At 37.4% G+C, this 23,830-nt stretch overlaps 2 protein-coding genes across 12 annotated transcripts in view; one reads left to right on the plus strand and one right to left on the minus strand.

Annotated features, from left to right (window-relative positions):
• Positions 1-23,830, minus strand: part of LOC105690021 (calcitonin gene-related peptide type 1 receptor-like) — a 112,438-nt gene that overhangs the window by 72,705 nt on the left and 15,903 nt on the right. For 8 of the 11 annotated variants that reach the window (XM_048653576.1, XM_020854667.2, XM_048653577.1 and 5 more), the window contains one exon: positions 3,950-4,067. In XM_048653576.1, the coding sequence (XP_048509533.1) occupies positions 3,950-4,067 (118 nt within the window). Of the gene's footprint in view, positions 1-3,949; positions 4,068-4,967; positions 5,364-6,590; positions 6,680-23,830 lie in introns of those variants that run through there. The other 3 variants (XM_048653583.1, XM_048653574.1, XM_048653584.1) reach the window with 3 other exon arrangements.
• Positions 284-3,566, plus strand: LOC110117223 (UDP-glucosyltransferase 2-like). The gene is made up of 5 exons (XM_020854664.2): positions 284-854; positions 950-1,369; positions 1,546-1,774; positions 1,840-2,065; positions 2,131-3,566. The coding sequence occupies exons 1-5, from the start codon at positions 447-449 to the stop codon at positions 2,408-2,410; spliced, it is 1,563 nt and encodes a 520-aa protein (XP_020710323.2). The 5' UTR covers positions 284-446; the 3' UTR covers positions 2,411-3,566.

Here is a 23,830-nt window from a genome sequence, read left to right on the forward strand (position 1 = left end):
AAAAAAAAAAAAAAAAAAAAAAAAAACGGAAGGGGGCGAAATTTGGCGATTCTATCTTACCTATTTTTAGTATATAGTTTTTTCCTTTCGTACAAAACATTGCAAACATCGATCGCACGCGCTGTGTAACCGTAATGTTTAATGAGACGATTTTTGTTTGTTTAAAATACAACAACACTTGCCTTATACACCGCGCGTTAACAGGTGTTCGTTTCCACGTTATCGTTAAACAAAATTGATAAAGAATACGACGAGTTCGATTTAATTTTTAGTCGTTCCCGAACTCCCCGCGCACGATCATCTCGCAGGCGAGTTACGTTTTCGCATTTTTTGAAGAATTTTTTTATTTTTTTCTTTCGGTTTTCGTTTCAATTTATTCCCCACCGAAAGAGGTGTACCGATTGAAAAAAAAAAAACGAAAAGAGTGAAAATCACAGCGATCGAAGATGAAATTTTCGTGGATTTTTCCGACGTTGTTGAGCGTCCTTTGCCAAATCTTCGAGGAAATCGAAGGGGCTCGAATATTGGGAATATTTCCATTGGAGATTCCGGATCATTTCGTAATGTATCAAGAAGTTTTGAAGGGGCTCGCGGACAGAGGTCATAAGGTGGACGTGGTCAGTCCGTACGGGTTGAAAAGGTCGCACGAGAATTACACAACGTTGATAAATCTCGCGGGAAAATCGTCGGCCATGAAAAACAATCTGACCGGATTGAGCGTGAAGAATGTGGGCGGCGATTACTCGCCGGACACGTACGGCAATAAAATTTGCGAACTTCTCGATCTACCAGATTTTCAATCGCTCGTCAAAACCCCCCCGAAGGATCCACCCTACGATCTCGTCATCGCGGAGGTGAGCGAAACCCGACGAATCAGATTCATTGGACACCGAAATTACCGGCGATCCGTCGACCGATTTGACCAGTCTTTAATGGTTTTTTTTTACAGTTGTTTTATGCAAATTGCTACCTGGCGTTCGGAAGACATTTGAACGTTTCCGTGGTCGCGATAAGCCCCGAAGAAATGCCGAATTATTTAAATGAACCTGTTGGAAATCCTCTGAACACGGCATTCGTGTCGCAATCGACCTACGGTTCGTTTTCCGCTATGAATTTTTGGCAGAGATTTAAAAATACCCTGTGGACGGCTTGGTCGAACTTCCGAATAAGACGCACCACCGAGGTACAGAACGAAATAATAAAGAAACATTTCGGTAGCGAAATGCCGGGAGTCAGAGAGTTGGAGAGAGAATTGGCCCTCGTTCTCGTTAATTCCCATCATTCCATCAACGGAATTCGACCGAAGACTCCGGCGGTTGTGGAAGTCGGAGGTCTCCACATCAGGGAAGAAAGAACGGAGTTGACTCCGGTAAGAAAACAAATTCAGGGAAAATAATTCGTCAAATTTACACAACTGTCGGTGAACATATTTGCGCGACGATGCGATCAAATAAAAACCAGTTGCCTCGGTTCGCGTACACGCCGTTAAACTGGCAATCGCCGTACAACCGCGTCAGGGAAAATAAAAGCTTCGTCAAATTGCAGGAATTTAAAAATTGGTTGAACGAAAGCACGAGCGGTTTCATCTACGTCACCTTCGGATCGATAATAAAAATTGATTCCTTTCCTCGAGAAACTATAGCGGAATTGTACAAGGGATTCGGAAAAATATCACCGATCAGGGTCCTTTTGAAAGTAGGCAACTCGAAAAAATTACCACCTGCTCCGAAGAACGTGATTATGGTAAAATCCGTACCGCAGTTGGAAATTTTCAGTAAGTATGAGGTGAATTTTTCAGAACGAAAAATAGCAAAAAAAAGCATCGATATTCTTCCGCAGGACACCCGAATCTGAAAGGATTCGTGACTAACGGTGGTATAACGGGAATCCAAGAAGCCGTGGTTTTCAAAATCCCGATAATTGGTATACCGATGATTTCGAACCAGCCGCGATTGATCAAAAATTGCGTCGACAAAGGGATAGCCGTGTCGCTTGACTACGAGGACATAACGGAATCGAATTTCGTATCGGCCGTCAACGATATCGTCAACGATCCGAAGTACAAGTAGGTGCAAAAAAAAAGAAGAAAGACTCAAAAATTTTGTATTGAAATTAATTTCTTTTTTGCAGAGCAAACCTGATCGCTGTGTCGAGACAATTTTTGAATCGACCGACCAGCTCAAAAGACGCGGCAATTTTTTGGATCGAGCACGTTATAAAACACGGTGGCTCGTTGCGATCACCGGCGACGAAATTATCCTGGTGGCAATTGTCACTGCTAGACATTTACGCTACTATTTTAATAACGATTTCAACAATCCTCTACTTATCGAAAATTTTCCTATTAATTTTAGTACGTCGATTAAAGCGCACCGACGCGACTTTGCCTACTTCTAAAAAAATGGTTTGAACAGTAGCTACTGTACGTAATCAAAATTAATTTGAAATTTCGTTTCGTTTTTTTTTCTCATCTTTAGCAATTTTTTTTCCACTATACGTTCGACAGGGTGATTGCGGTAGGTACCCGCATAAATGATGAATGAGAATTTCTTCCCCATTTCGTGCTTCCGAAGGGGAAAAATAAGAAAATGGAAAATGAAAAAACAGCCCATCACATCGTTTTCTTATTTGAGTGAAATGATCTGGAATAAATTTGAAAGAGTCGTGAAGCGATCAGCGGCAATTTCGCGATGAAGATCCGATTTATTTTCCCCCAACTCTATGAGGAGGAAGTACATATGTGCGCGGATAGATACGTATATATACGATTGTCCGCATGGGTGACGTTGATAGGCCGAGTCAAAGAAAATCAATTCCATTTGCTTATTCGATTCGAATTCGAAATTTTTACGTCAGTTTCAGGAGGCTTCGTTTAGTCATCGTGCGTATTTGTATTGTGTATAAAAAATACGGTATTACAAAGTTCAAAAGTGCGCGAAAGGTTAATCTCGAAAGCGATTACAAATTTTCTTTATGTTGCCTACACCGAGAGTTTGAAGACTTTCTAAAATCATTTCCCGAACGTTTATACCTATATACCTCTGTTTATCCAACCCTCCTCAGTACCTTCCGCGAGATCGAGGGTTTGAAAAAAGAAAAAGAAAAAAAACCAGAAGAAAAGAGAAAAAGAAGCGAAAGAATGAAAGAATGAAGAGACGGAGAAGAAAAAGAGTTCGCCAAGTTTGCAAACGATTTTTTCATCTCCCTCGCGCCGCGTCGCTAAAATTCAACGAAAGTAAAACTCTTTGTTCGAAACGAAAAAAAAAGGAAATGAAATAAAATAAAAATTTGCAAAAAGAGCGACCGATAATTCCGAGTTTCGAAGCTTGTCTAAATTTTTTCGGGTATCTTTTCCGCAGCTCAGATATCGCAGGTTGGTACAAAAATCGTCATTAATTTTGAGACCTACATAAATAATTATAGTTATTTTTACTGAGTATTTCGATGTAACTTAGGTGGCTAGTTTATAGTGCAACAATTATCACGGTGCAACGATTTTTTTTTCCCTGTAAAATAGTACATGTATATCGTTCTTGTAAAAATAAATGAAAAAAATATTCTTCAAACGCGCGATATCTGTGGATAACAATTTCCACCCTTGCGGATCATAATTCCCACATAAGTAAATGAGTTTTGATAAAATCTATTGATCTACGCCTTCAGCAACGGGAATTACTGAACGTTTAGTTCAAAGAATCGGCGTCAGATTAATAAAATCCTGGCTCTCGTCGCGAACATTCCTCAGCGTTATCGCACCTACTTTTCTCGTTAATTATTTAGGAACTTTTCGAGAAAGTGTAAGCGAGAAGGAGAGAACGGGGATAATCCGATTAGCCTAAACACTCATTAGCAAGAAGATGTGCGCAATGCCTGCTCGCGATTAGAACAAGAGGACGTTGCGGAAGAGAATTTCATCCCGAATTTGGGCACAAGAAAAATTTCGACTCACCGGAAGGCGGTGTCGCGTTGGAACTGATCCGGTCCAGACATTCCTGTTTTCGTTCCTGCAGGATACGTCGAAGCTCTTCCTCTTGTACCGTACTTCCGGCCGTGGTGTTACTCGGCATCTGTAACAAAAAAAAAAACAGCACATTAAATTATTTGACAATTTTATCATCGAATCATTTTTTATCGAGATTTCGTTGACGCGAGAAAGCCAAAAAGTAATACGAATATTCTTTGAAATCGAAAAAAGAAATGGTTGACACGCGTTCTGGGTAGCTTGAACGGGATAATTAATCCGGGTCACGAAGTAGTTTGTAAAATTTCGGTATCTAACGTGCGCCCGCAGGAGAAGCGGGTTACGCGATTTCGTGTAGATACGGTGTACGAATGGGCGACAGCTAGGGAAACTTTGAAATTCATGGGTCGGTCCGGAGAATGTAGGTAGCGGGGTATTATAGGTAGACGCCGATGTAGCCGGCGGTGACGCGTCGGGGTGAAGTTGCGCTTTATCAAAGTTCTGTTGAAACTAGGAAGAGACAGAAGCGACGTTAAAGTGCCAAGTTGTTCCTGGGCCGGGTCCTGCTTCGATCCCGTATCCGCGCAAAACCGGACGGACGTGAACCAAGTTTATGAATAAAATATCGGGTCTACCTACCTACGGCGTAACAATTCCAACTTGGAAAATTGATCGCGCTCGGTATAACTAAGACTGCCAAATCGTCTTTGCTCAACGATTTGTCTCGCTGGGAAAATGATCAGCTCGGATCTGCGCCGAGGCTGATAAATAATTTCGAATTTCATCAGCGCTTGTTAGCTCGCCCGGAAGTTGATTTTAACTTTCAAACTTTCGAGTGAGTTTGCTCAGAATGTTTTGAAATACCTCCTCACCGTCTACTCCGTACGAGCTTTATCGTCCAACTGTTATGTTTATTCTTTGATCTATTTCAGGAGGAAATGGAATGTCGTTGATATTATACGACAACAATGCTAAACGCGTCGTCTCTTTTTCCCTCTTCTCTTACCATTTTTTCGTCTGAAATATTGGGGATGGCTGCCCCGTGAAAATCTTGGAACATCACCCGGAGATCACTCGAAAAACTTTCTGATATTTTCAATATACGAGTACAATTTGAATAATTTCGATTCATCGATAATCCAACGAAAAAATTTCAACTGTCACTTCTCTTTCTTTCGAAGAGTTCAAATTTATGACAGGTCGGGTCATAGGTGGTTCGGAATCTCCGAAAACTGTCTGAAAGAGTTTCATCGGATCGGAGTTCGATTTGGAAAAATCAGAGGCGACGTATAAACTTTTCTATTGGTAAATTTTTAAGTAATTTCTTCTCAATCCAGCACATCGAGAATTAGAAATGTCAAAATATAATTCTCATCTGGCGCCGATCGATCCGCGTGTATACGGCGTGTTTTAATTTTTTCCCCCCCTCATTAGCGTGAAACATATAATTGTGGCTACAAGTAATATGATGAGGGTAGAACAAAGAATATAACGCAATATCGAATTAAACGAACAGGGTGCGATATGCATCAGGTGCAAAAGTGTAGATACAATATACACCTGAAGTTACGTACACAGCGGACCCCACCTTCGCAAAACACCCATCAAATAACGGGAGGGAAATAAAATGGAAACCGCACCCAGAAAAAATTTTAATTCGTTAAAACCAACATGAATTATCAATCGTATGATGCGCAAAAGCTGGTTGTTCGCCGTGTATTTGAATATCAAATATTTCTCAACGGATGTTGAGCAACGTTCCCGATTGAGAGAATGAAATAAAAAATTCACCCCAATTTTAAAAAATTCACCCCGATAAGAAAAAAAAATACAAATAGATCAGCGCAGCTCGGGATCAACGTTTCAAATTGCACGATTGATCGCGATCACGCAGTGAAAAATTTATGTAAGAATGAAAGCGAGAAATATAAAATAAAAAAAAGAAAATGGTTCAACGAAAATAAAAGCAAACATCGCGCTGTACTGTTAAAATTGAATTCCCCTAAAATTCTACGAGCCCCGAAAAGTTGATAAACCGAACAGTGAACAGGAAAAAAAAAAAAAAAAGGGAGGAGGAGGAGGTGCAAATCAATCGAACGTAAAAACAGAGAGAAATTTTGAATCGTTCGTACGAATGATAACTAAATTCGTAACGGACGACAGAACTGGTAGTGGGCAACGATTGAACCGAATAATGAACGAGTGTATGTACGACACCCACACGGGTGGGTACTGTAACGAGTTGAAATATCAATAAAATTTTATCCCCATGTAAGCGGAGTGCAATTATATTTCGTTGAAACAATAATTATTCGTTTACAACGCCGCCGAACATATAGAGAAGGGGAAAAAAAAAATTCCAACTTCCTCGACACATAAAAATACACAATTCACGATGTCCGTATTTTTTCATATACAACGCTTGTATCCGACAATTATTCGAACGTTTTTTTAGCAGCGGTATCGACGAACCACGTAATCAATGATTCGGTAAAATTTCAATCATTCAGTTCGGAGAAAATTCATAACTTTTTCATGCTCGTCAATTACCCAGGGCTAGTCCGCCGAATATTGTTTAAAAAAAAAAAAAAAAAAAAAAAAAGGGAAAAGAAAATAATTGGAACAATACCCGGAGAAAGAAACCGAGGGAAAAAGTGCAAAAAAAAAAAATCAAAAAACCACAAAGTAAACTTCAATGCAATAAAGGAGCCGTCATGCCCCACGGCTTGATTTCACCAAAGAAACTGAAACTCGCGAACCAAAGTTATCTCCTTTATTTCCCTCGCTGCGTCTCGACAACTAGCCACGCAACGATGTAAAGCGGTATAGGTGGTGTAGGTATAGCTTGAATTTTTTTTTTTTTTCTTTTTCTTTGCCTCCCCAAACATCAGAAGATATTATCTCGACAGCAGTAGCAATGGTAGGGGCAGCAAAACCGAAAAGACGAGCAAGATTTTAGTACCTTTACGAAACTATAGTCTTGGGTGTTTTTTTTTTCACCCCAAATTTAGTCAAAATCGTTCAAAAAATGTGCGAAGACTACTGCCAATAACGAGTGAAGAACAAGTTACATTGGCAATTTGAATTGTACAGTGCACATTTTTCTTCAAAATTTTCATGGATAAAATTGGGATCGAGCAAAAATCTCGTGCAGATTACGTATAACGAGTTACATGGGTATCTTTACCTATGTAAATATGATACATGGTAGTTGTGTAATGTAATATAAATTCTAGTCCATATATAACATAATAAAACGAGACTCGCAATCTTTCATTCCGATAACCCGTCGAAGCGTGAATATTATTGAATATTGATATATTCCTATACCAGCGTATCGTTCGGTACGATGCAAATATACATGACCCGTATAGCACGTAAGAACGATGGCATAGATTTAATAATAATTCTATGAAATTTACATCGAATGATGAAATATGTTGAAGATAAATTTACATTATACGTATCCGCAAACAATTTTCCAACATATTTCGTTACCAAACTGCCGCGTGATGTGTGCCATCGTAATTAGATTAGCGATTATTTATGGGGGAAATTTTTATTTCCAATTCTCATGGACTGCATAATCTATGGGTACGTGATGTAACCAACTGACATCGCGTGTTACCGAAGCGTAAAATTACACGGGTTTAAAACGACACCGCGTACGACGTCATGGGATGAAAATTAGTCACGATGTACCATAACAAATTAGACCTCCTCATGTATACCGTGAAAATCGATAAGCTTTTCCGGCTCTCTGTAATATTTGCGAAAGTAGCAGAATAGCTGATCGCAAAAAAAAAAAAATCCACTTCGATATTCCCCGCTCTGTTTCGTCGAAAGAGTTATTTTTCATCGATAAAAGATTTGCGAGATATTTTTAATTTTCCAAAAGTCCAAACCCTCTCGACCCTCCCCAACGAACGGGGAGGATGAAAAAAATGAGAAAAATATAAAACCGGACGATGAGGGCATTGAAGATCAACCCATTAAGTGTAGGAGCCGAGTATTCAGCCCGCCACCTTTTCCGATTCTCGACGCGCTCGAAGATTCGCAAATTTTTTGCTTCCTTGGGAGGAATAAAATTAAAAGAAAGAAAAAGAAATCGTTATAATTTTAGACTTTTTCATTCATCGCGTAGCGAACGGGCTCTGAAAAGCTCGATTTTGTTAAAAATGTTCAGACGAGATAATTCGAGTTCTCTTAAAAGTTACCGATAATTAATGAAAGGGAATAAAGACTTAAAAAAAAAAACAAATATAAACGAACATTTCCCTCAGTTTTTTTTTCTCAATTAGTTCATATGAATGTATAAAAACTTGAGGATAGGGGTTAATTTTTTGCTTGCACTTATATAAATTTTTTTCCATAGAAATTGTACAGTGTATCGTATATCTCATGCGGTATACTACTACTGTAAAACTGCCGGGGAAAACTTTGCTTCAATTTTGTTATTTTCATCGTCGAGGATTCGTTTTTATCGAGCATCTAATTCAACGGCGAAATCGAAACAAATATAGGTGAAGTGAACTAATGAGACTGAAATGAGAGCAAAAAAAAAAAATCGTCTCGTTTTTTTTCACTACGAATATCGGAAATTGTTATAATGACGATTAGATATACTTCGGTATCTGTAACACCAATTAGTTACACGGTATACGTAGGGGGGGAGAACTTCCCCTGTAAATTTCTTAATGGCTCGGCGTTGTTCGAAAGCCATTCCAAAAGTGAAAGCTCACGTACGCCTTTTATTATTCGTGTTCATTCGTCGATCGATTATCATTGGGTGTGGTTTGAATCGAAGGTGATTAGTAACGGAGCAACGATACGCGTGAAACGAGACGAAAATTACATCGTATCGACTAAATTTCCGAATAAAACTCGACGAGAAAAACTTTCAAAATAAAAATCTAAAATAATGACAAAACTCGAACGTCGAGGATGCGAATTTTTCGATACACCGCCGATACTTTTTTTGTACCCACACGGAGACATGGAATTTCTCGAATAAAATTTTACCGTACTTGCAAAGATGCCGAAAATATCGTATTCAAATCGCATCGCGAAACCGAAGCCTTTCTAAGAACTTTGAAGTAAAACCGCGAAAGCCTAATAAGTGGCACCTGCGCCCCCATCGCAGCCCTTTAAGAAGTACGCGGTGGTGGTGGTTCCTTCTGTTGTACGAAGGCAAACTTTGCACCCTGACACAGCCGAGGGAAGGGATGGTTTCGCGGGGTATACAGAAAGTAAAGATCGTCAAAAGTTGAGACAATACCTCTAGAATCCCTACTACCCTGGCCTACCTGTCGCTTTGTCTTTCTACCTACCCCGCGCGATCCGCCCGACTATTTTGTTAACCTCAATGAAAGCGTTCGTTATAATTTATAGTACATTCACCTCGTATTATATACCACCTATACAACTCGTGTACGCGTAAAGTCAAAGCGAGGCGAGGCCTCCAAGGGTTGTAATGAAAAGAAATTTTCAGGAAATTATCTCGCGCGAAAACCTTCCACAGAAAGTAGGAAGGTATTCAAAATTCATTCAAATTCAACGTTTTTCCTTCTCTTTGTTCTTTTAATTTCTTATCTGTCTATAAAAAATATTTAAAAAACCTAAAAAAAAGAATACAAGAGAATCCGAATGACGTGATTTACGTAAATTCGATTCTTCGTCCCAAAAATCGTAATTGTGCCGACGAGAATCATCGATCGGTTTTATCGTCGAAAATTCAGCACCGTATACGAAACGAGAGCGAGTGTTATTTTTTCGGTGATTTTAATCGAGCAACATGTGGCCCGATTCATTAGTAATCTGTACCTATATAAAAAATATCGGAAAAAATTCTGAAGCAATTTTTCCAGTTTTTTTTTTTCGTCGTCGTTTTTTCTACAACTTTTATGTGGAGTATCCGCACCGCCGCGCCCGCGAACTTCACCCCTTGAATTTTAAAAGAGTGCTTAAATTTAATCGGTTCCTATTCTTTGACGCGACGGAATATAAGCTCTCAAAGTTTTTGGTGTACCCTTTTTTTTCTAATTTTCTTTTTTTTTTTTTTGTATTGGGCTTTTGTTATTTTTTAATCGAGCGACGTTACAGAAAGATGTAGCGCAGACGGTATAGATTTCAGCCATTTCGGTTTGACATTTATCGGTGTTTGTGGTGCTACCGATGGGGTAGAAAAAGGGGAGGAAGCTGTCGCGTTATGTGCGGTTCAACAAAAAGGGGTGAGACATTATATCGAACGCTGTCACCGCTTTGACCTTAGAGCTTAAATTTCAACGTGTCATACAAAAGAGAGGATATATGAAAGCTGACTCCATGTATGATGTTCATACATAGGTATGTACATACCGCGCACATGTACATGCGCTGTCCACATCATGTACGATTCTTTAACGCGTACACCATTAATTACCTCAACGATACCGAGGGCTGAACCCGCAAAAAACACGATTTATACAAATAAATTTTTGGAGGGTTTGAGAGAAAAAAAAAAAAATTACAAAGGTAAAAAACTGTGGATTCCTCGAGACTTTCATCGCGCCATATTTGTTGAATTTTATCCTAGATGCAGTCCGCACAATGAGTACAATGAAAATAGGTCGGGTTTCTTTAATTAATTAAAATTTTTTCTGAATTAATTTATTTTTTCATCCACCTTTTTAATTAAGTGTTAACGCTGTGTATATATATATAAAACGGTGGTTGAAGATCGTTCGAGACTTTGAAAATAACATGTGAGAAATTGCTGCACAGTCTGAATGTAGTACGTGTTGCAATTAAGATCTTGCGAAATGAGAATAGATGGATGGAGAAAATTAAACGCCAACATTCGAAGCTCTACATGTACGCGGGGAGAGTTTAATTTTCTGTTATTTCAAACCGTATGAAATAACAGAGTTTCAACATCCAACTAATGCCCCGAAAATCTGTCTCTTCCAAATTTCGTTCAACGGAGTTCAGAAATCTCGTAGCCCAACGTGCGACGAAGACTAGACCAGTACGGATGGTCGATACGATTTATTTTTCTAGAAAGCCGAATTACGCTCTCTTTCACCCTTTTCCTCCTATGTACACATACAATAATAATCCACTCTCACTCTAACGATGATTTGTAAGCAATATTTTATACCCCGTAATTGGCATCGGACGGGTAATTGGCGTATTTCTTCGGTAAGAACCGCCATGGGGAAAAAAAAAGAGAAAACGGACGTGAAGTAAGTAATAAGATCAAAGATACTTTTCGGGTGGATCGACCCTTGCCCTTCCCGGACAGGAAGACGTCCGCGCGTATAAAGGGTGTCTTCGTACATTCGACCCGTGAGAAAAGAATCCCAGAAATCCTCCGGGTTTTTTTAGGTTGGATACAAACAGGAAGAGAAAAAATATGTACATCGAAACGATGAACAGCTCTAGAATAGGGTGCGGGTGGATAAAGTGCAGAATCCTGAATTTCTCGTGAGATATTCGAACCTCAAAATGTAGGATTAGGAATAAAAGGAAGAATTTCGTTCGCCCGGATAGCACCGAGTTAAAATCGTAAACGGCACAGAACCGCGGAGCCCGGCGTTTCGTTAATGACCCGATATCACTTTATCGTTCGAATTAATTTTCCCCTTTAATATCAGCCGGGTTATCGGACGATTTGCACGTGTGTATAATATGCCGGGATAATTTTCCCACGTATGCAAATACGGGAATTGTAATGAAATTCCGTTGAAAAGTTGAACGAAAAAAAAAAAGAGGAAAAAATAAAGTAGTTCAATCGCCGAACGTACGGCAAAGGTTTGAGAGGTAAAAATTTTCCAGCGGTAGAAATTCTGCGGATCGAAGTCGCGAAAGAGTTGGATAATTACATCGAGATCGCGTTTTTTAATTGGCTGATGTAAGGAAATGGCAATTAGCAATTAAACGTCTTCGTTCTTCGATTATCAGCAATTAGTTCGACCCGTTCGATAATTATCTTCAGCTGCTCCTGCGGAGTTGGTTCGATTTTCGTTCATTGCTCGGAATTTCTGTCTCGATCCGTTGAAAGTTTTCCGGAATAAAAAAAAAAAGACGCGATTTTCTTTCCGATTGTTCGGAAATCGGGGCACGTCGGACCTGCGCCTCTTCAATTAGCGAAAAATGATGATCGCAAATTATTCTAAACCAATAGAGAAAAGAAAAATTACTTTACCAAAAATTCGAGGCATCGAAATTCGTACATCTTCAGGGGTGACCCGATGATGTTATATACGCCACAAAGCAGCCATCGAGAGGGGTAAGAAAAAAGAGAAAAGAAAAAAGAAACAAGAAGAACGAGAGAGCGAGGTCACTTGTCGGATGAATAAATCAGTTAAAATTGAGGCAGCAGATGGCAGAGGAAATCGAGTTTCCCAGAAAACTTGCGGTTATTCCGTTTACACCTATTCCCAAACCTTGAAGAAATTCCCGAAGGTCTAACTGACATTTATAGATAAAATTATGAAAAGAAAATTTCAAAATCTACATACATATTGAAAAATTTCAACGTTTTCGCCACCCGTTGATTCTCGTCTGACTAATATACACGTAAAAATAACGAAGCCGCGGAACTGGCGACTGGAATTCAAACGATCGAACGTTCGCTCTGCACGATCCCTAATATTGAGCATGTACAAACGTACGAGAATTATATTTCTAATTGCTTCCAAAATGCCGTCGAGTTCAATATAATTAAATTCATATTCGAACTAAAACGTGCCGCGCGAATATGCGTGTACTTAACCGGGCGTAGATATAAAACCCATAATCACGTTCTCATCAAAAGTAGATTACTTTATCTACCGCATAAAATGAATTTGACAACGAGTGAGAAAATGGGAATAAAAAACTCTCTTTTTTTCTACATTCCATCCGACGAAAAGCGAAATTGGGTGAACGAAAGCATTACCATTATCGTAAATCAATATTTCCTTTTCGCTTTTTTCGCATCATTTTTTTTTTTTTTTTTATGTACATTTTTTACTAGACACTAGACAGTCAATTTCCCGCGGAGCGTTGCAAAAGCAGAAATAAAAAAGAGAACTAATGAAACAAAAAATTGTAATGAAGAGTAATGGAACCACCATCGAGAGTAATTGATTATTTGTGGGGCGCGCGATGGATTCTATAGAATATTTTTATACATAGTAGATTTGGTTTTTTTCACACGAGGTTCTTAACGCGAACGAAAATGGATTCCGATACGCGAATGGATCTCGATGACGACGAGAGAAACAAAGTGAAGTATAGCAAAAGAAAATCCAAAGATAACAAAGGTAAGAGAAAAAAAATTCAAGAAAAATTGACAAGCAGCTGCAGGATAAATGATTGAGAATACCTTAGCGATAATAAAAGGTAATAGACGAGCTACGGCAGACTACGTCGGTATACGCGTCGTTGAAATCGATGCTGTATCCGGAGTAGAGTAATGGAAAAATAAAATAAAGGAAATTCAAAGAACGGGAACGAAGAAAAAAATGGTTAAATAAACTGATGGAAAAGAAGAAGGGAAAATGAAACACGGGATATCGGGATAATTGCCCGAACGAATGAATTATCTTTTTCCACTATACAGCCCTTGTAGCAATTTGATAAATTTCGTATACCTACTGCCCGGCGATGTCCACATGAAAATTCATAACGTGGAATAAAACCGATATCTTACGTGAGAACGTGAGAATGAGAAAAAGAAGGGGAGAAAGGACGTATGTAGAGAAAGAGAGAATTTGTCAGGAAATCATAAATACTAGAACTGTATAAGCGAAAGTAAATTTGGTTTAAAACTACGCAAAATAATTTTTTTTACAATATTCAGAATAAACTTTGTATTCATTCATATGTTTATTCCCCACTTCTATTTTTTTCGCTCCGCAACATCATCCCCAAAAATCCGCTGTTTATACGCAATCTACATCACCAGGGGTCCATGAAAACTAAACCTAATATTTATATCAATGCGTGATAGATCCGACAAAGAAAAACACTCCTATGAGTTATCCGCTTATTTTTCGAAAGATTATATTTTCCGCTGACGCAAAATATGAAAAGGAAAAAAGAAAGAAAGACAGAGGGAAAAAACCGAAATGCATACCTAATATCTCGGCCAGCTGTACATATTTTTAATCTAATTTTTTCGCTGTCACTTTTGATTTCCAGTTATTGGTTAACTAATTTTTTGCTATAACACGACGTTATTCATTCGTCACCCCAATTCATTTATTTTACCCCTCGGCAAATTCTCTGTACACACGATATCACATATCCCCTTGAACTCTTCTCATCTGCCAGAGAATTTAATAATAACCTTAGACAACATCACTGGGAAAGGAGCTCCTTTAATAATTCGATAATTTTTTTTTATATGCGACCTCCACAGGAGTGGCTTCATATTTCGTTGATCTTACCTAATTTGAGAGAGGTTTGGGAAAATCGAAAGAGAGAAAAAGAAAACATCCATATCGTTCCTTCAAATTAAAGAAAAATATACAATATATACCTAGAGTTCTCAAATGAAGGGTCAGTAAAGAGGATCGATACAGTGGGATCTGAGATCGAAAGAAGAAAATTCTAATTTTTCTTGTAAAACGTGGTGAACCGAATGTAAATTTTTACTTCTACATTACAATAGCGTACGGGACGTAGTTGGTTCAAAATTCGGAAGAAACTTGGCAAAAGAGAAAATCGGAAATAAAAATAAAGAAAGACGAATAAGAGAATCTTACTTCACAAGTTCTATCTCCGCACGATTTGTGTACTTTCCATCGTTCTTATCCAGCTAAAAAGTTGAACTTTACTTTCGCATACATCTATTCCGTGTACATATATATATATATATTTATACACTGCAACTCGATTGAAAAACTTTTTCCGTGTGACTATATTTGGTTCGATACAATTATAAAAGTTTAATACATAAACTTCTTCGGAGTTCTTTTCTCTGCTCGATTATAATAACAATGAATTATTGAAAATACGAAAAAAGAGGATGTCGAACTGAAAGACGTAACATGCGTTTACCATTTACCGTTTGAAAAATGCAATTTCATATTATCGAAGGTATAAATTTTTCCGATTCCGTGCGACAAGAAAAAAGAGAGAAGGGAAACGAATTTTAGGATCTGAAATATAATTCAGAGTGGGTATAAGTGTAATGATTTATGCATGAATCGTTCAATTAAAGTTTTGACAGTTCCGAAGGAAAATTTTCGTGAGAAGAGAAAACGAGAAGAAACCCATGTAATAATTATATGCGAGGTAAGAATAGGTAACGCTGATCCCAAGGCGTCGATTGAACGCAAAAGCAAGCAAACGTTCGTACAGTAATGATTGGAGGTAAAATAAAATCGTTATTATGTAGGTAAGGGTGAGAAAATTGGGCTGCTATACGAAAAGGGACGTTAAATAAGATGAGTGATTGGATATCGAGCAATTCTATCGAACGCCACTCAATGTCAGTTCCGTAAATTGGAAAGAATCGATTACATACATATATATACATGTATGTATCTAATATTCGTATCTGCCACGGTATCCTTTCTCTTTTTCTACGAGAATATCTGCCACCGAAATTTGATTTCCTTCGAATTTTTCAATTTCAAATACTCGAAAGTATTAATCCAAGTATAACGTAATAACGAAAATCGAAAAGTGGATAAATGAACCCAGGTGGAATGATTATCGAAACAAAAATTATGTATCCATTCAATGCGAGGAATATAGCCCAGGCGATGCAGAAAAATAAGAGTGAGAACGAATAAAGATAAAACGAAGATTGAAAGAGGATAAAAAGAGATATTAATAATAATAATAATAATTGTTTTACCCCGTAAGAAAAACAGAAGGCTCGTATTTCAGCTCTTCTTTCATATATACTTTGATATATATAACTATCTACTTTTTTTTTTCTCTTTTTCATTCTGATGCTGCAGACCTGTTGTGAAAGAAAAATATAAAAAACAAACCGAAACCTTTTTTCGGGCTAATGGCCCTTTCGTGCTCTGATCTTTTTCGGTTGCTCGCGACTCTAAGTATATACATATACATATAATATATAAACCATACCCGTACAGTAACACCCCCATACAACAAATTACAGAATTTTCTTAATTCTACCAGCTCATCATAATTATCTAAGATAATTTTCTTATTCCTACCACATAAAAAATAATTTCACGCATTCATTCACCTGATAATGTGATAACGTGGACTTGAAAAAATGAATGAAAAAAAAAAAAAACAATTATTTCCATCACGCCTCCTTAACAGATGATATCTCTTTGCATCATTTGACTAAGTATACTATTTTCTCTAGGGTGGTGATTCGGATGAGGGGTTGAACAATTTTTACCTTATTTCTTTTTTTTTCCTTTTTTTTTTTTTTTTTTGTACAGTCAAGTTTCGCGTCAACACTGTAGATTTTTTTTTTTCGGTACACGGTACAAGAAAAAGGTTCTATTTGATGAAATAACATTTGCGATTCTAACGGGCGGTGAGTCCCTGCGAGACCTAATGTCAGAGATACGTACGAAAGTATAGCTGGGGTTAGAGTAGCAAGAAAACGTCTGCAGTAACCTCGTCGCATACCAAACTGTATATAACAATACCTTACGAACCTTTGAAGGAAACGGTGTACATGGTACACGAGGAGCACTCCCGATGATAAATTCTCGGAGGGATTTCACTTCGCAGGTGCTTTTATTCTCCCTAAATATATACGACGATAACTTCGTATAAATATAAGGTATATCGTTAAAACGTTTTGAATGAATAAAACTGAATTTAAATATTTCAAAGGTAGAGCGTCCCGTTACATCATTTCCGCGGTCGTAATTTCCCCCCAAGTTCCGTCCATAGTTTTCGAAAAAACAAAAATAGATAAACGAAAGTTTCAAAAATTCATTATCGTACAGTGTCGAATTTTCAACACTTCAGGTGCAGGTCGGAAGAGAAAAAACCTTTGAAAACCGTCGAACACATAATTTCAAAAAAAAAAAAATCAAATAAATAAAGAAAAAATTGAATTTCGAGTAAAAGCCCTCCGCACCGTACGTGAGAATTTCAGCGAAGAATAGAATCGGGGATTTCATAATTCCCAAGCAACCTCTGCAGTGCACGCACAGACCACTCATGTCCCAAAGGAAGCGGGCAACGTTTTTTCTTTTCCCTCTCTTGCTTTCCTCTTTTTTTTTTAACTTTTCTATTTTTCTTCTCTATCCCCAACTCTCCGTCGATCCCCCTCTATCTTTTATCTTCATTTTTCACCCCTTTTCCCGAAGAAATTGAGAAGGGATCTTCGGATTTCGAGGGCCTACTTTTACTCGCTCCTTATCCGATTCCGAGATTTGCCGTACGATCATTGAGCTAACGTTAAAATATTCTCTCTCTCTGGATATCGCCGAAAGTTTAGCCGTTTCGACCATATTTCAACGTTGAAAAAAATAAAGGAAAAATAAAGGAAACTTTTACGTTCGAACAGAAAGAAAATATAAGAATATTCTAGACATATTCGTTATACTACACAGTGAGGATGATTTGAATTCGAACCGATGTACGCAATGAATTTCAACAGCCTTTTTTTTACGATCGAATAAAAAAAATTTACAACCGCAAAGTACGGGAGCGTATATGTATGTAATAAAAGGATATATATGAAGTTCTCATTTGGGTGAAATAGTTAAATTCTGATTGACATTGAAATGCGGAAATATGAGAATCGGATTGACAGGAACAAAAATTTTCAACGTCGAAAAAATGATAAGTCTTTGATACTTCCTGATAACCGGTAATTTGATGGTAAAAAAATAAAAGATGGAAGTTTATTTTTCCCCCGATACTAGAAGACACTGAGATATATTACGAATAACGATGGTGTGGATATCACTCACGTAACCATATGACAACCTACTTCTATAAATGTCACTGAATAAGGTGATCGAACAAATCTGGTCAAACACCAAGATAAATATATCAACGCCCACGAATCTGGACATGGCGTATGACGAGCGTTTAAATAAACCGAATACCGAAGCCGAACGCATCCTCATAAATTTCATATGTGATGAAAGAAAGGGCTATTCAAAATCGCATCCATTAACGAAATGTGATTGTAGAAATCCTACAAGATTTTTCGCATAATGAATTTTTGAACCTATTACGTGTCCTTCGTTTGATCTACTTATGAAACTGATCGAGTTATCGCCAATTATATGGACCCAAGAAGTAAAAAATCAAGGATATCTCGATCGGAAAAATTCGTAGACTGACAAAAAAAAAATTCTCAACATGCGTGTATGATTGAAAAAAAATTACGGGAAAAGAATTTGAACGACGAATAAAATCAAATACGGTGCGCGTGTGCAATGCCAGTAAAATATTTAAAATAGAAGAAAAGTAGAGGGAACTAAAAAATTGAAAAATCGGTAAAAACGAAGCGAAACGTACGTACACTGCGTGATGGTATGTATTTGAGAAAAAAAAAGCTTCAGCTAACCGAGTCCCGACAACATCGTATAGATCGACTTCTATTACAACAGCCCTTGCGTGCGCGTTGCTTGATTAACACGCACTAGATAACATTTTAAAATGGTGCTAAAGGCATATATAATACGTACTCCTATGTACGAAAACATACATAGTTATGTATATTACTTCTTTGCATAGGTGTACCTAGTAAAAACCGTCCGGTATTTTCTGACTTCAAGAATTTGACGTTTCGTCGAATCTAGGTCAGAGTGTCCTAGATTGTGCAGCAGAATTTTATATTCTATATGCAACGCAACGTCGCGTCGCGGTCGGGCAGATTCATGTATGCAAGAAAGTTCGAAATAGCTTTCAATTTTGCATGTATTCATTTATTGATTTTATTATTTCTGGCTCCCGGCTTCGGCTAGAAGACATCCTGATTGTTTATTTACTGTCTTTCTTTTTTTATCTTCATTAGTTTGCTATTTTCATTTTAGTTTTCTCCAACAGAGCTGAGGAGCAAGAGACAAGAGGGGAAGAGAAAAATTGCCCACAGACTTTGCCTATTACATAATTGAAAAAATTTCAGACATGGTATAAAGTTTTTCGAAGAAGAAAAACCAAAAGAAAGAAAACTGAAAAAGAAAATAGAATAACTCCTCATATTTTATTATAATATAATACAATACCCCCGTCAGCAAATTAAATTCGTAACAAGGTTTCTCTCTGGAAAATAGATTACGTTGTAAAAGCTTGACTTCTAGTTTATACACTACGCGATCTCTTTCTCAATACTTCTCTTATTTTTTTTTCCCCCTCTTGTTCCTCAGACAATTCGAAATTATTCAATCTCGCAATTTTACTGACCGCAGAACTCCCTGATTTTTAATACGAATTACTTTGAACCAGGCTTCATTCTCGAAAAATCAAACAAGATTTCATGTAGGTTTTCGAAATTACTTATTCCTAGATTTTTACCGCACAGATAGATACGCGTACATAGAAAAGACTTTTCGCAATCGGTACAAGTTAAGCTGTCTGGCATACTACATAGGAAAATAATCCCATGCGCACTTAAATGTTGACCTAAAATGGTAAGAATCTCTTGGACGAAAAATAAAAGAAGAGAAAAGAATTTCAATACGGCTCGCTAGGAACGTAAAGAAAAAAACTGTACAACAGAACTCTGAGAATGAGCATAATTTCAATTAATTTTCGCTCGATACGTAACGCAGACGCTCAATATTTCCCAAAGAATAATGCCGATTAGGTATGGGTAGACAAAATGATGAAGAAGAGTGTGTATGAAACTGATAGATTATCTACATCAGAACCAGAAATCTACTCCGTAATTTTCTACCGCAGTCAGAAAAAAAGACGATGAGAAGAAGGGAGGGAGAAAGCTACGATTTACCACAGCGACTTAATGCACGTAGTTCTGCAAGTGAGTTGTAGAAAAAAAAAAAATTAAATAAATAAATAAATGAATAAATAAGTAGGAACAATAAGAATAAAATAGAAGACAGAAAAAGTATAAAAATCCACCGCCATAGATCAAGGCAGATTAGAAACGAAAAGCACATGCTCATACTTCTGACTGACTGAGCTGTTGGAAAAAAGTGTATTAAAAAATTCCCTCACTGAAACTACTTTATTTTCATGAATTTTTTTTTTGAAATTTTTTCCATTTTTATTTTTATCCTTTATCTTTCTCTCCACCTCCCTATCTCTCGTTCCTTTTGTTTCTACGTATCAACCCTTGAATTATTCATTTTAGTTGGCTCAGCAGTTGCTCGTTTGTTCGTTGATAATTCGTATTGTACCTACGTTTGCTTTCGTTCGTTAATCCGTTCCGTTCATTGTAAAATCGTCTTTGTTTCTCACGCCTGTCGCACGGTTTTCATTAAAAATATTATAACATGCACAGTCCGGAGCGGGCGCCGCCTCCCGTTTCACTAATTTCGGTTGATAATTTCTTTTTTTTTTGCTCTCCTCTCTTCTTCTTTATTTTTTGCAGCTGTTTGGAATCCTTCATTTTCGAGTTCTGGTTTTTTAAAATTTTTTGTTATTCCCATGACAAATGGCATCAAATGGTACCGAATCTCCATATTATTTGTAATATGAACCACGTATACGTAGGAATTACGTAACTAAATATATCTATACACCTGCTTCGCGTTTAGCATAAGAATAAATAAAATACGTCGACTCGACTTCCAGATTCGTCTCATTATACAAAAATGTCGAAAAAATTACGTCATATCAATTTATACACGCAGGTATGTATTACACATCCACCGTAGGTATGTACCCGAGGGAAAACCGTGTATTGCGAAGAACAAACAAAATGGATCGAAACAGAGACAACAAAAAAAAAACCCAACGAACGAACGAAGAGAATATTTACAATGTACATATATTACAGGACGAACGTACGCAAATATCCTGCGGATGCTCCCGGGAAATAGGGAGAAAACGAAAAAGACAAAAAAATAAAAAACGAAAAGAACCAGCAGGACAATTTTACATAGATATCTGCTTGTGTGGTACATCCTGTTGATTTTATGATAAATCTGTAGTGATTCGACTGAATTTTACGTCATGAGATGAAAGAGAAAAAAGAAAAGGAAGAATCAACATTTTTTTTGTTCTTGTTTTTTGCAATTACAATAGAGTGGCGTATTCTTTGGGAAAGCTTGAAAATGTCGTATCTGATTTTAATCCAAATTCCCTCAACGATGAAAAATCACGATTTTCGTTCGTCTTATTTTCTATCTCATTTTCAAAGGTACAGCATGGGGCTACATAACCCAGCGAATAATGAAGGAGAAAAAACGAAAAAAGAAAACTAAAAAACTAAAAAAGAATGAAGGAAAGAAAAGACTGAGAGTAAAATAATTGTGTCATTATTCGTGATCCCTTATCACCCCTGGACTTTAGGGAGAAAAACAGAAAAAAAAAGGAAAAAGGCACAGAAAAACCGAAAAGACAAATATAAACGAAACTAAACCAAAAAAACAAGGTCACCTCGGTTCCCCATTTTGGGTTTAAAAATAAAAAAAGCTCTACGCCCATATACCGCGTACACCTATACCCCTGAAAGCGATCGACCCGTGGGCGTTTTTTCCTGCACATAACATATAAATGACACGTGAAATACTGCGGTTTTTCTGTTTCCATCCACGTAAGTGGTTGGCGAAAAATCGACGAAAGGTTTGCGAGAAACGAGATCCTACGATAAAATACATGAGAAAGAAAAAGTGAAACAATATAAAAAATCCAAGTTTCCATAAACCGACCGTACCTTGAAATATGTGCTTTCCGAACGCGACGTGTGTAATTTCTCCCCGACTTACGCAAGATTTCACTTCTCATAAATAAAAATTTTTTTCCGTACATTTAAAAAATACGCTATTTATCGTTGCCGACAGACGAATGATGAAATATATTCATCGCTTTTCAATGGAAAGCGCAAAAGGGAAGTGAAAAAGATTAATAAAAAAAAAAAAAAAGAATTCAAAAAGTAAAGAGAGCGGTACGAGAGAATGATTTAAGCTCCGAAAACAAAAATTCGTTTCGGTGACGGGATAATCTGCGCAGTGATCACTCACGTACGTATACATAGGTACAACCTCCGCGTAGGTTCCTTCCGGTATAAAATTTACGTTTTTACAATAAAATTCCCTAGAATACCAGAAAATCCCATTCGGACATATATCCCGGTAGTCGTAGGCGTTCCGTATACAACGATATACGATTGCACGTTGGACGAGTCGCCGTTTGACATCCGCGTTCGAAAAAAATCATGGCGTTCGTTTTATTTTTTATTTATAATTTTCTCTTCCTTTTTTCAGAATAAATAATCCCATTAGTTCGTTTTTCATTCGCGTAATCCGGCGGTCTTTTACATACATCGTTCAAATTCGCATCCTACCTACTCTAAATTTAACCAAACGTAGTCGCATATTTATATGCCTGATAATATTTCACAAGAGGATTATGAACAATTATTCGTAGAATTTCTACGCACATTCCGGTACATAGACGTATTATATACGCCTATGTATAATCCAGCGATGTATAAATGTAAAAATCCAACGACGTCAAATTTTATTCAACTCTCATATTAAATCTCTTATCACCGAGAGACAGCGTTTGGTGAAATTTCGTTTCGTATTATACTTTTTTTTTCATTTTTTTCCCGCTATGTTTAATATCGTATCACATGCGGTATAACAACGGCGTGTAAAATGCGGGTGGTGTAATAAAGTTTAGGGGTATGACAAATATTAATATGATTCAAGAATACATCGTACGCGTATACTATATTTCCATGTAGATAGGTGTACACGCGTCAAAGATCTTATCACGGTTTTGTCATTTTTAATAGAAAAAAAAAAAAAAAAAAAAAAAAGGGAAAAGAAAAAAGCAGAAGAGGAGACCATTTTCCCACGTAATTTTGGCCGAACTTTCCCGCCGCGAAACGACCCCTATTAAACAACATCCTATCTAAATACACGATGGCGTGATTGGCTGACCGGTTAAATCTGAGAATTTAGTACGCTTATATTTTGACCATAGATATAAGATGATTTAGTTGGGCAGCGAAATACCCAACGTTAACCCGAGGGGTAGAAACTTACGATTTTGCGGGATATGAAATTACACACCCCGCGAAAAACGACCCCATATAACACATCAAAGTAGCCACGTTTTTCGATTTCTCTTTTTCTTCTTCTACTTTTTTTTTATTTCTATTCTCACAGGATTTTTACGAGCCTTTACATCGCACCTTTATTTGAGCACTGCAATTTGTGATTTGGTTTTTTTCCGATTTCTATTTCTCAAAAAATAAAAGGTTTCCATTCCGCGAATAAAAGCTATTGAAAAATGACTACTGACATGATCATAAAATGAAAAATGTGCAGTCTGATATCCTGACAAGAATTTTTTTTTCTCTCCTCAGACAATGATTACAATAGAAAGAGACTCGCGATCCGTATGGGTGGGCATTTAGTATAGGTAACATGTGAGCTGGCTGTAATCAGGCGACATCAAAAAGTAATATTCCAAGTAAAAATAGCTTTCAAGTAAGTGTCCATAAATCGCAGTCGACTGTATATGGGTTAACCGCCAGCACATAAAATAAACCATCCAGTTACGACCTGGAAGCCCTACAGAAACCTCTAGGTGACGGTCAAACGTCAATGCGGAAAGGGATGGAAGATCGTCAACAAACTTTCGTCGCACACGTAAAGGAGAGAGAAAAACAAAGTTCTGAGGAGGGGGGAGGGGGGTCATCCACACCTTGTTATGTTTGGGACGATTTCTTTTCAACGTTCAACGGTTCGCAATTTTGAAACACGACCTCAAGAGAAAGTGCAAATCATCATCGCA

Source organism: Athalia rosae, chromosome 4 (genome assembly GCF_917208135.1).
Source record: "Athalia rosae chromosome 4, iyAthRosa1.1, whole genome shotgun sequence".
Taxonomy (NCBI): domain Eukaryota; kingdom Metazoa; phylum Arthropoda; class Insecta; order Hymenoptera; family Athaliidae; genus Athalia; species Athalia rosae.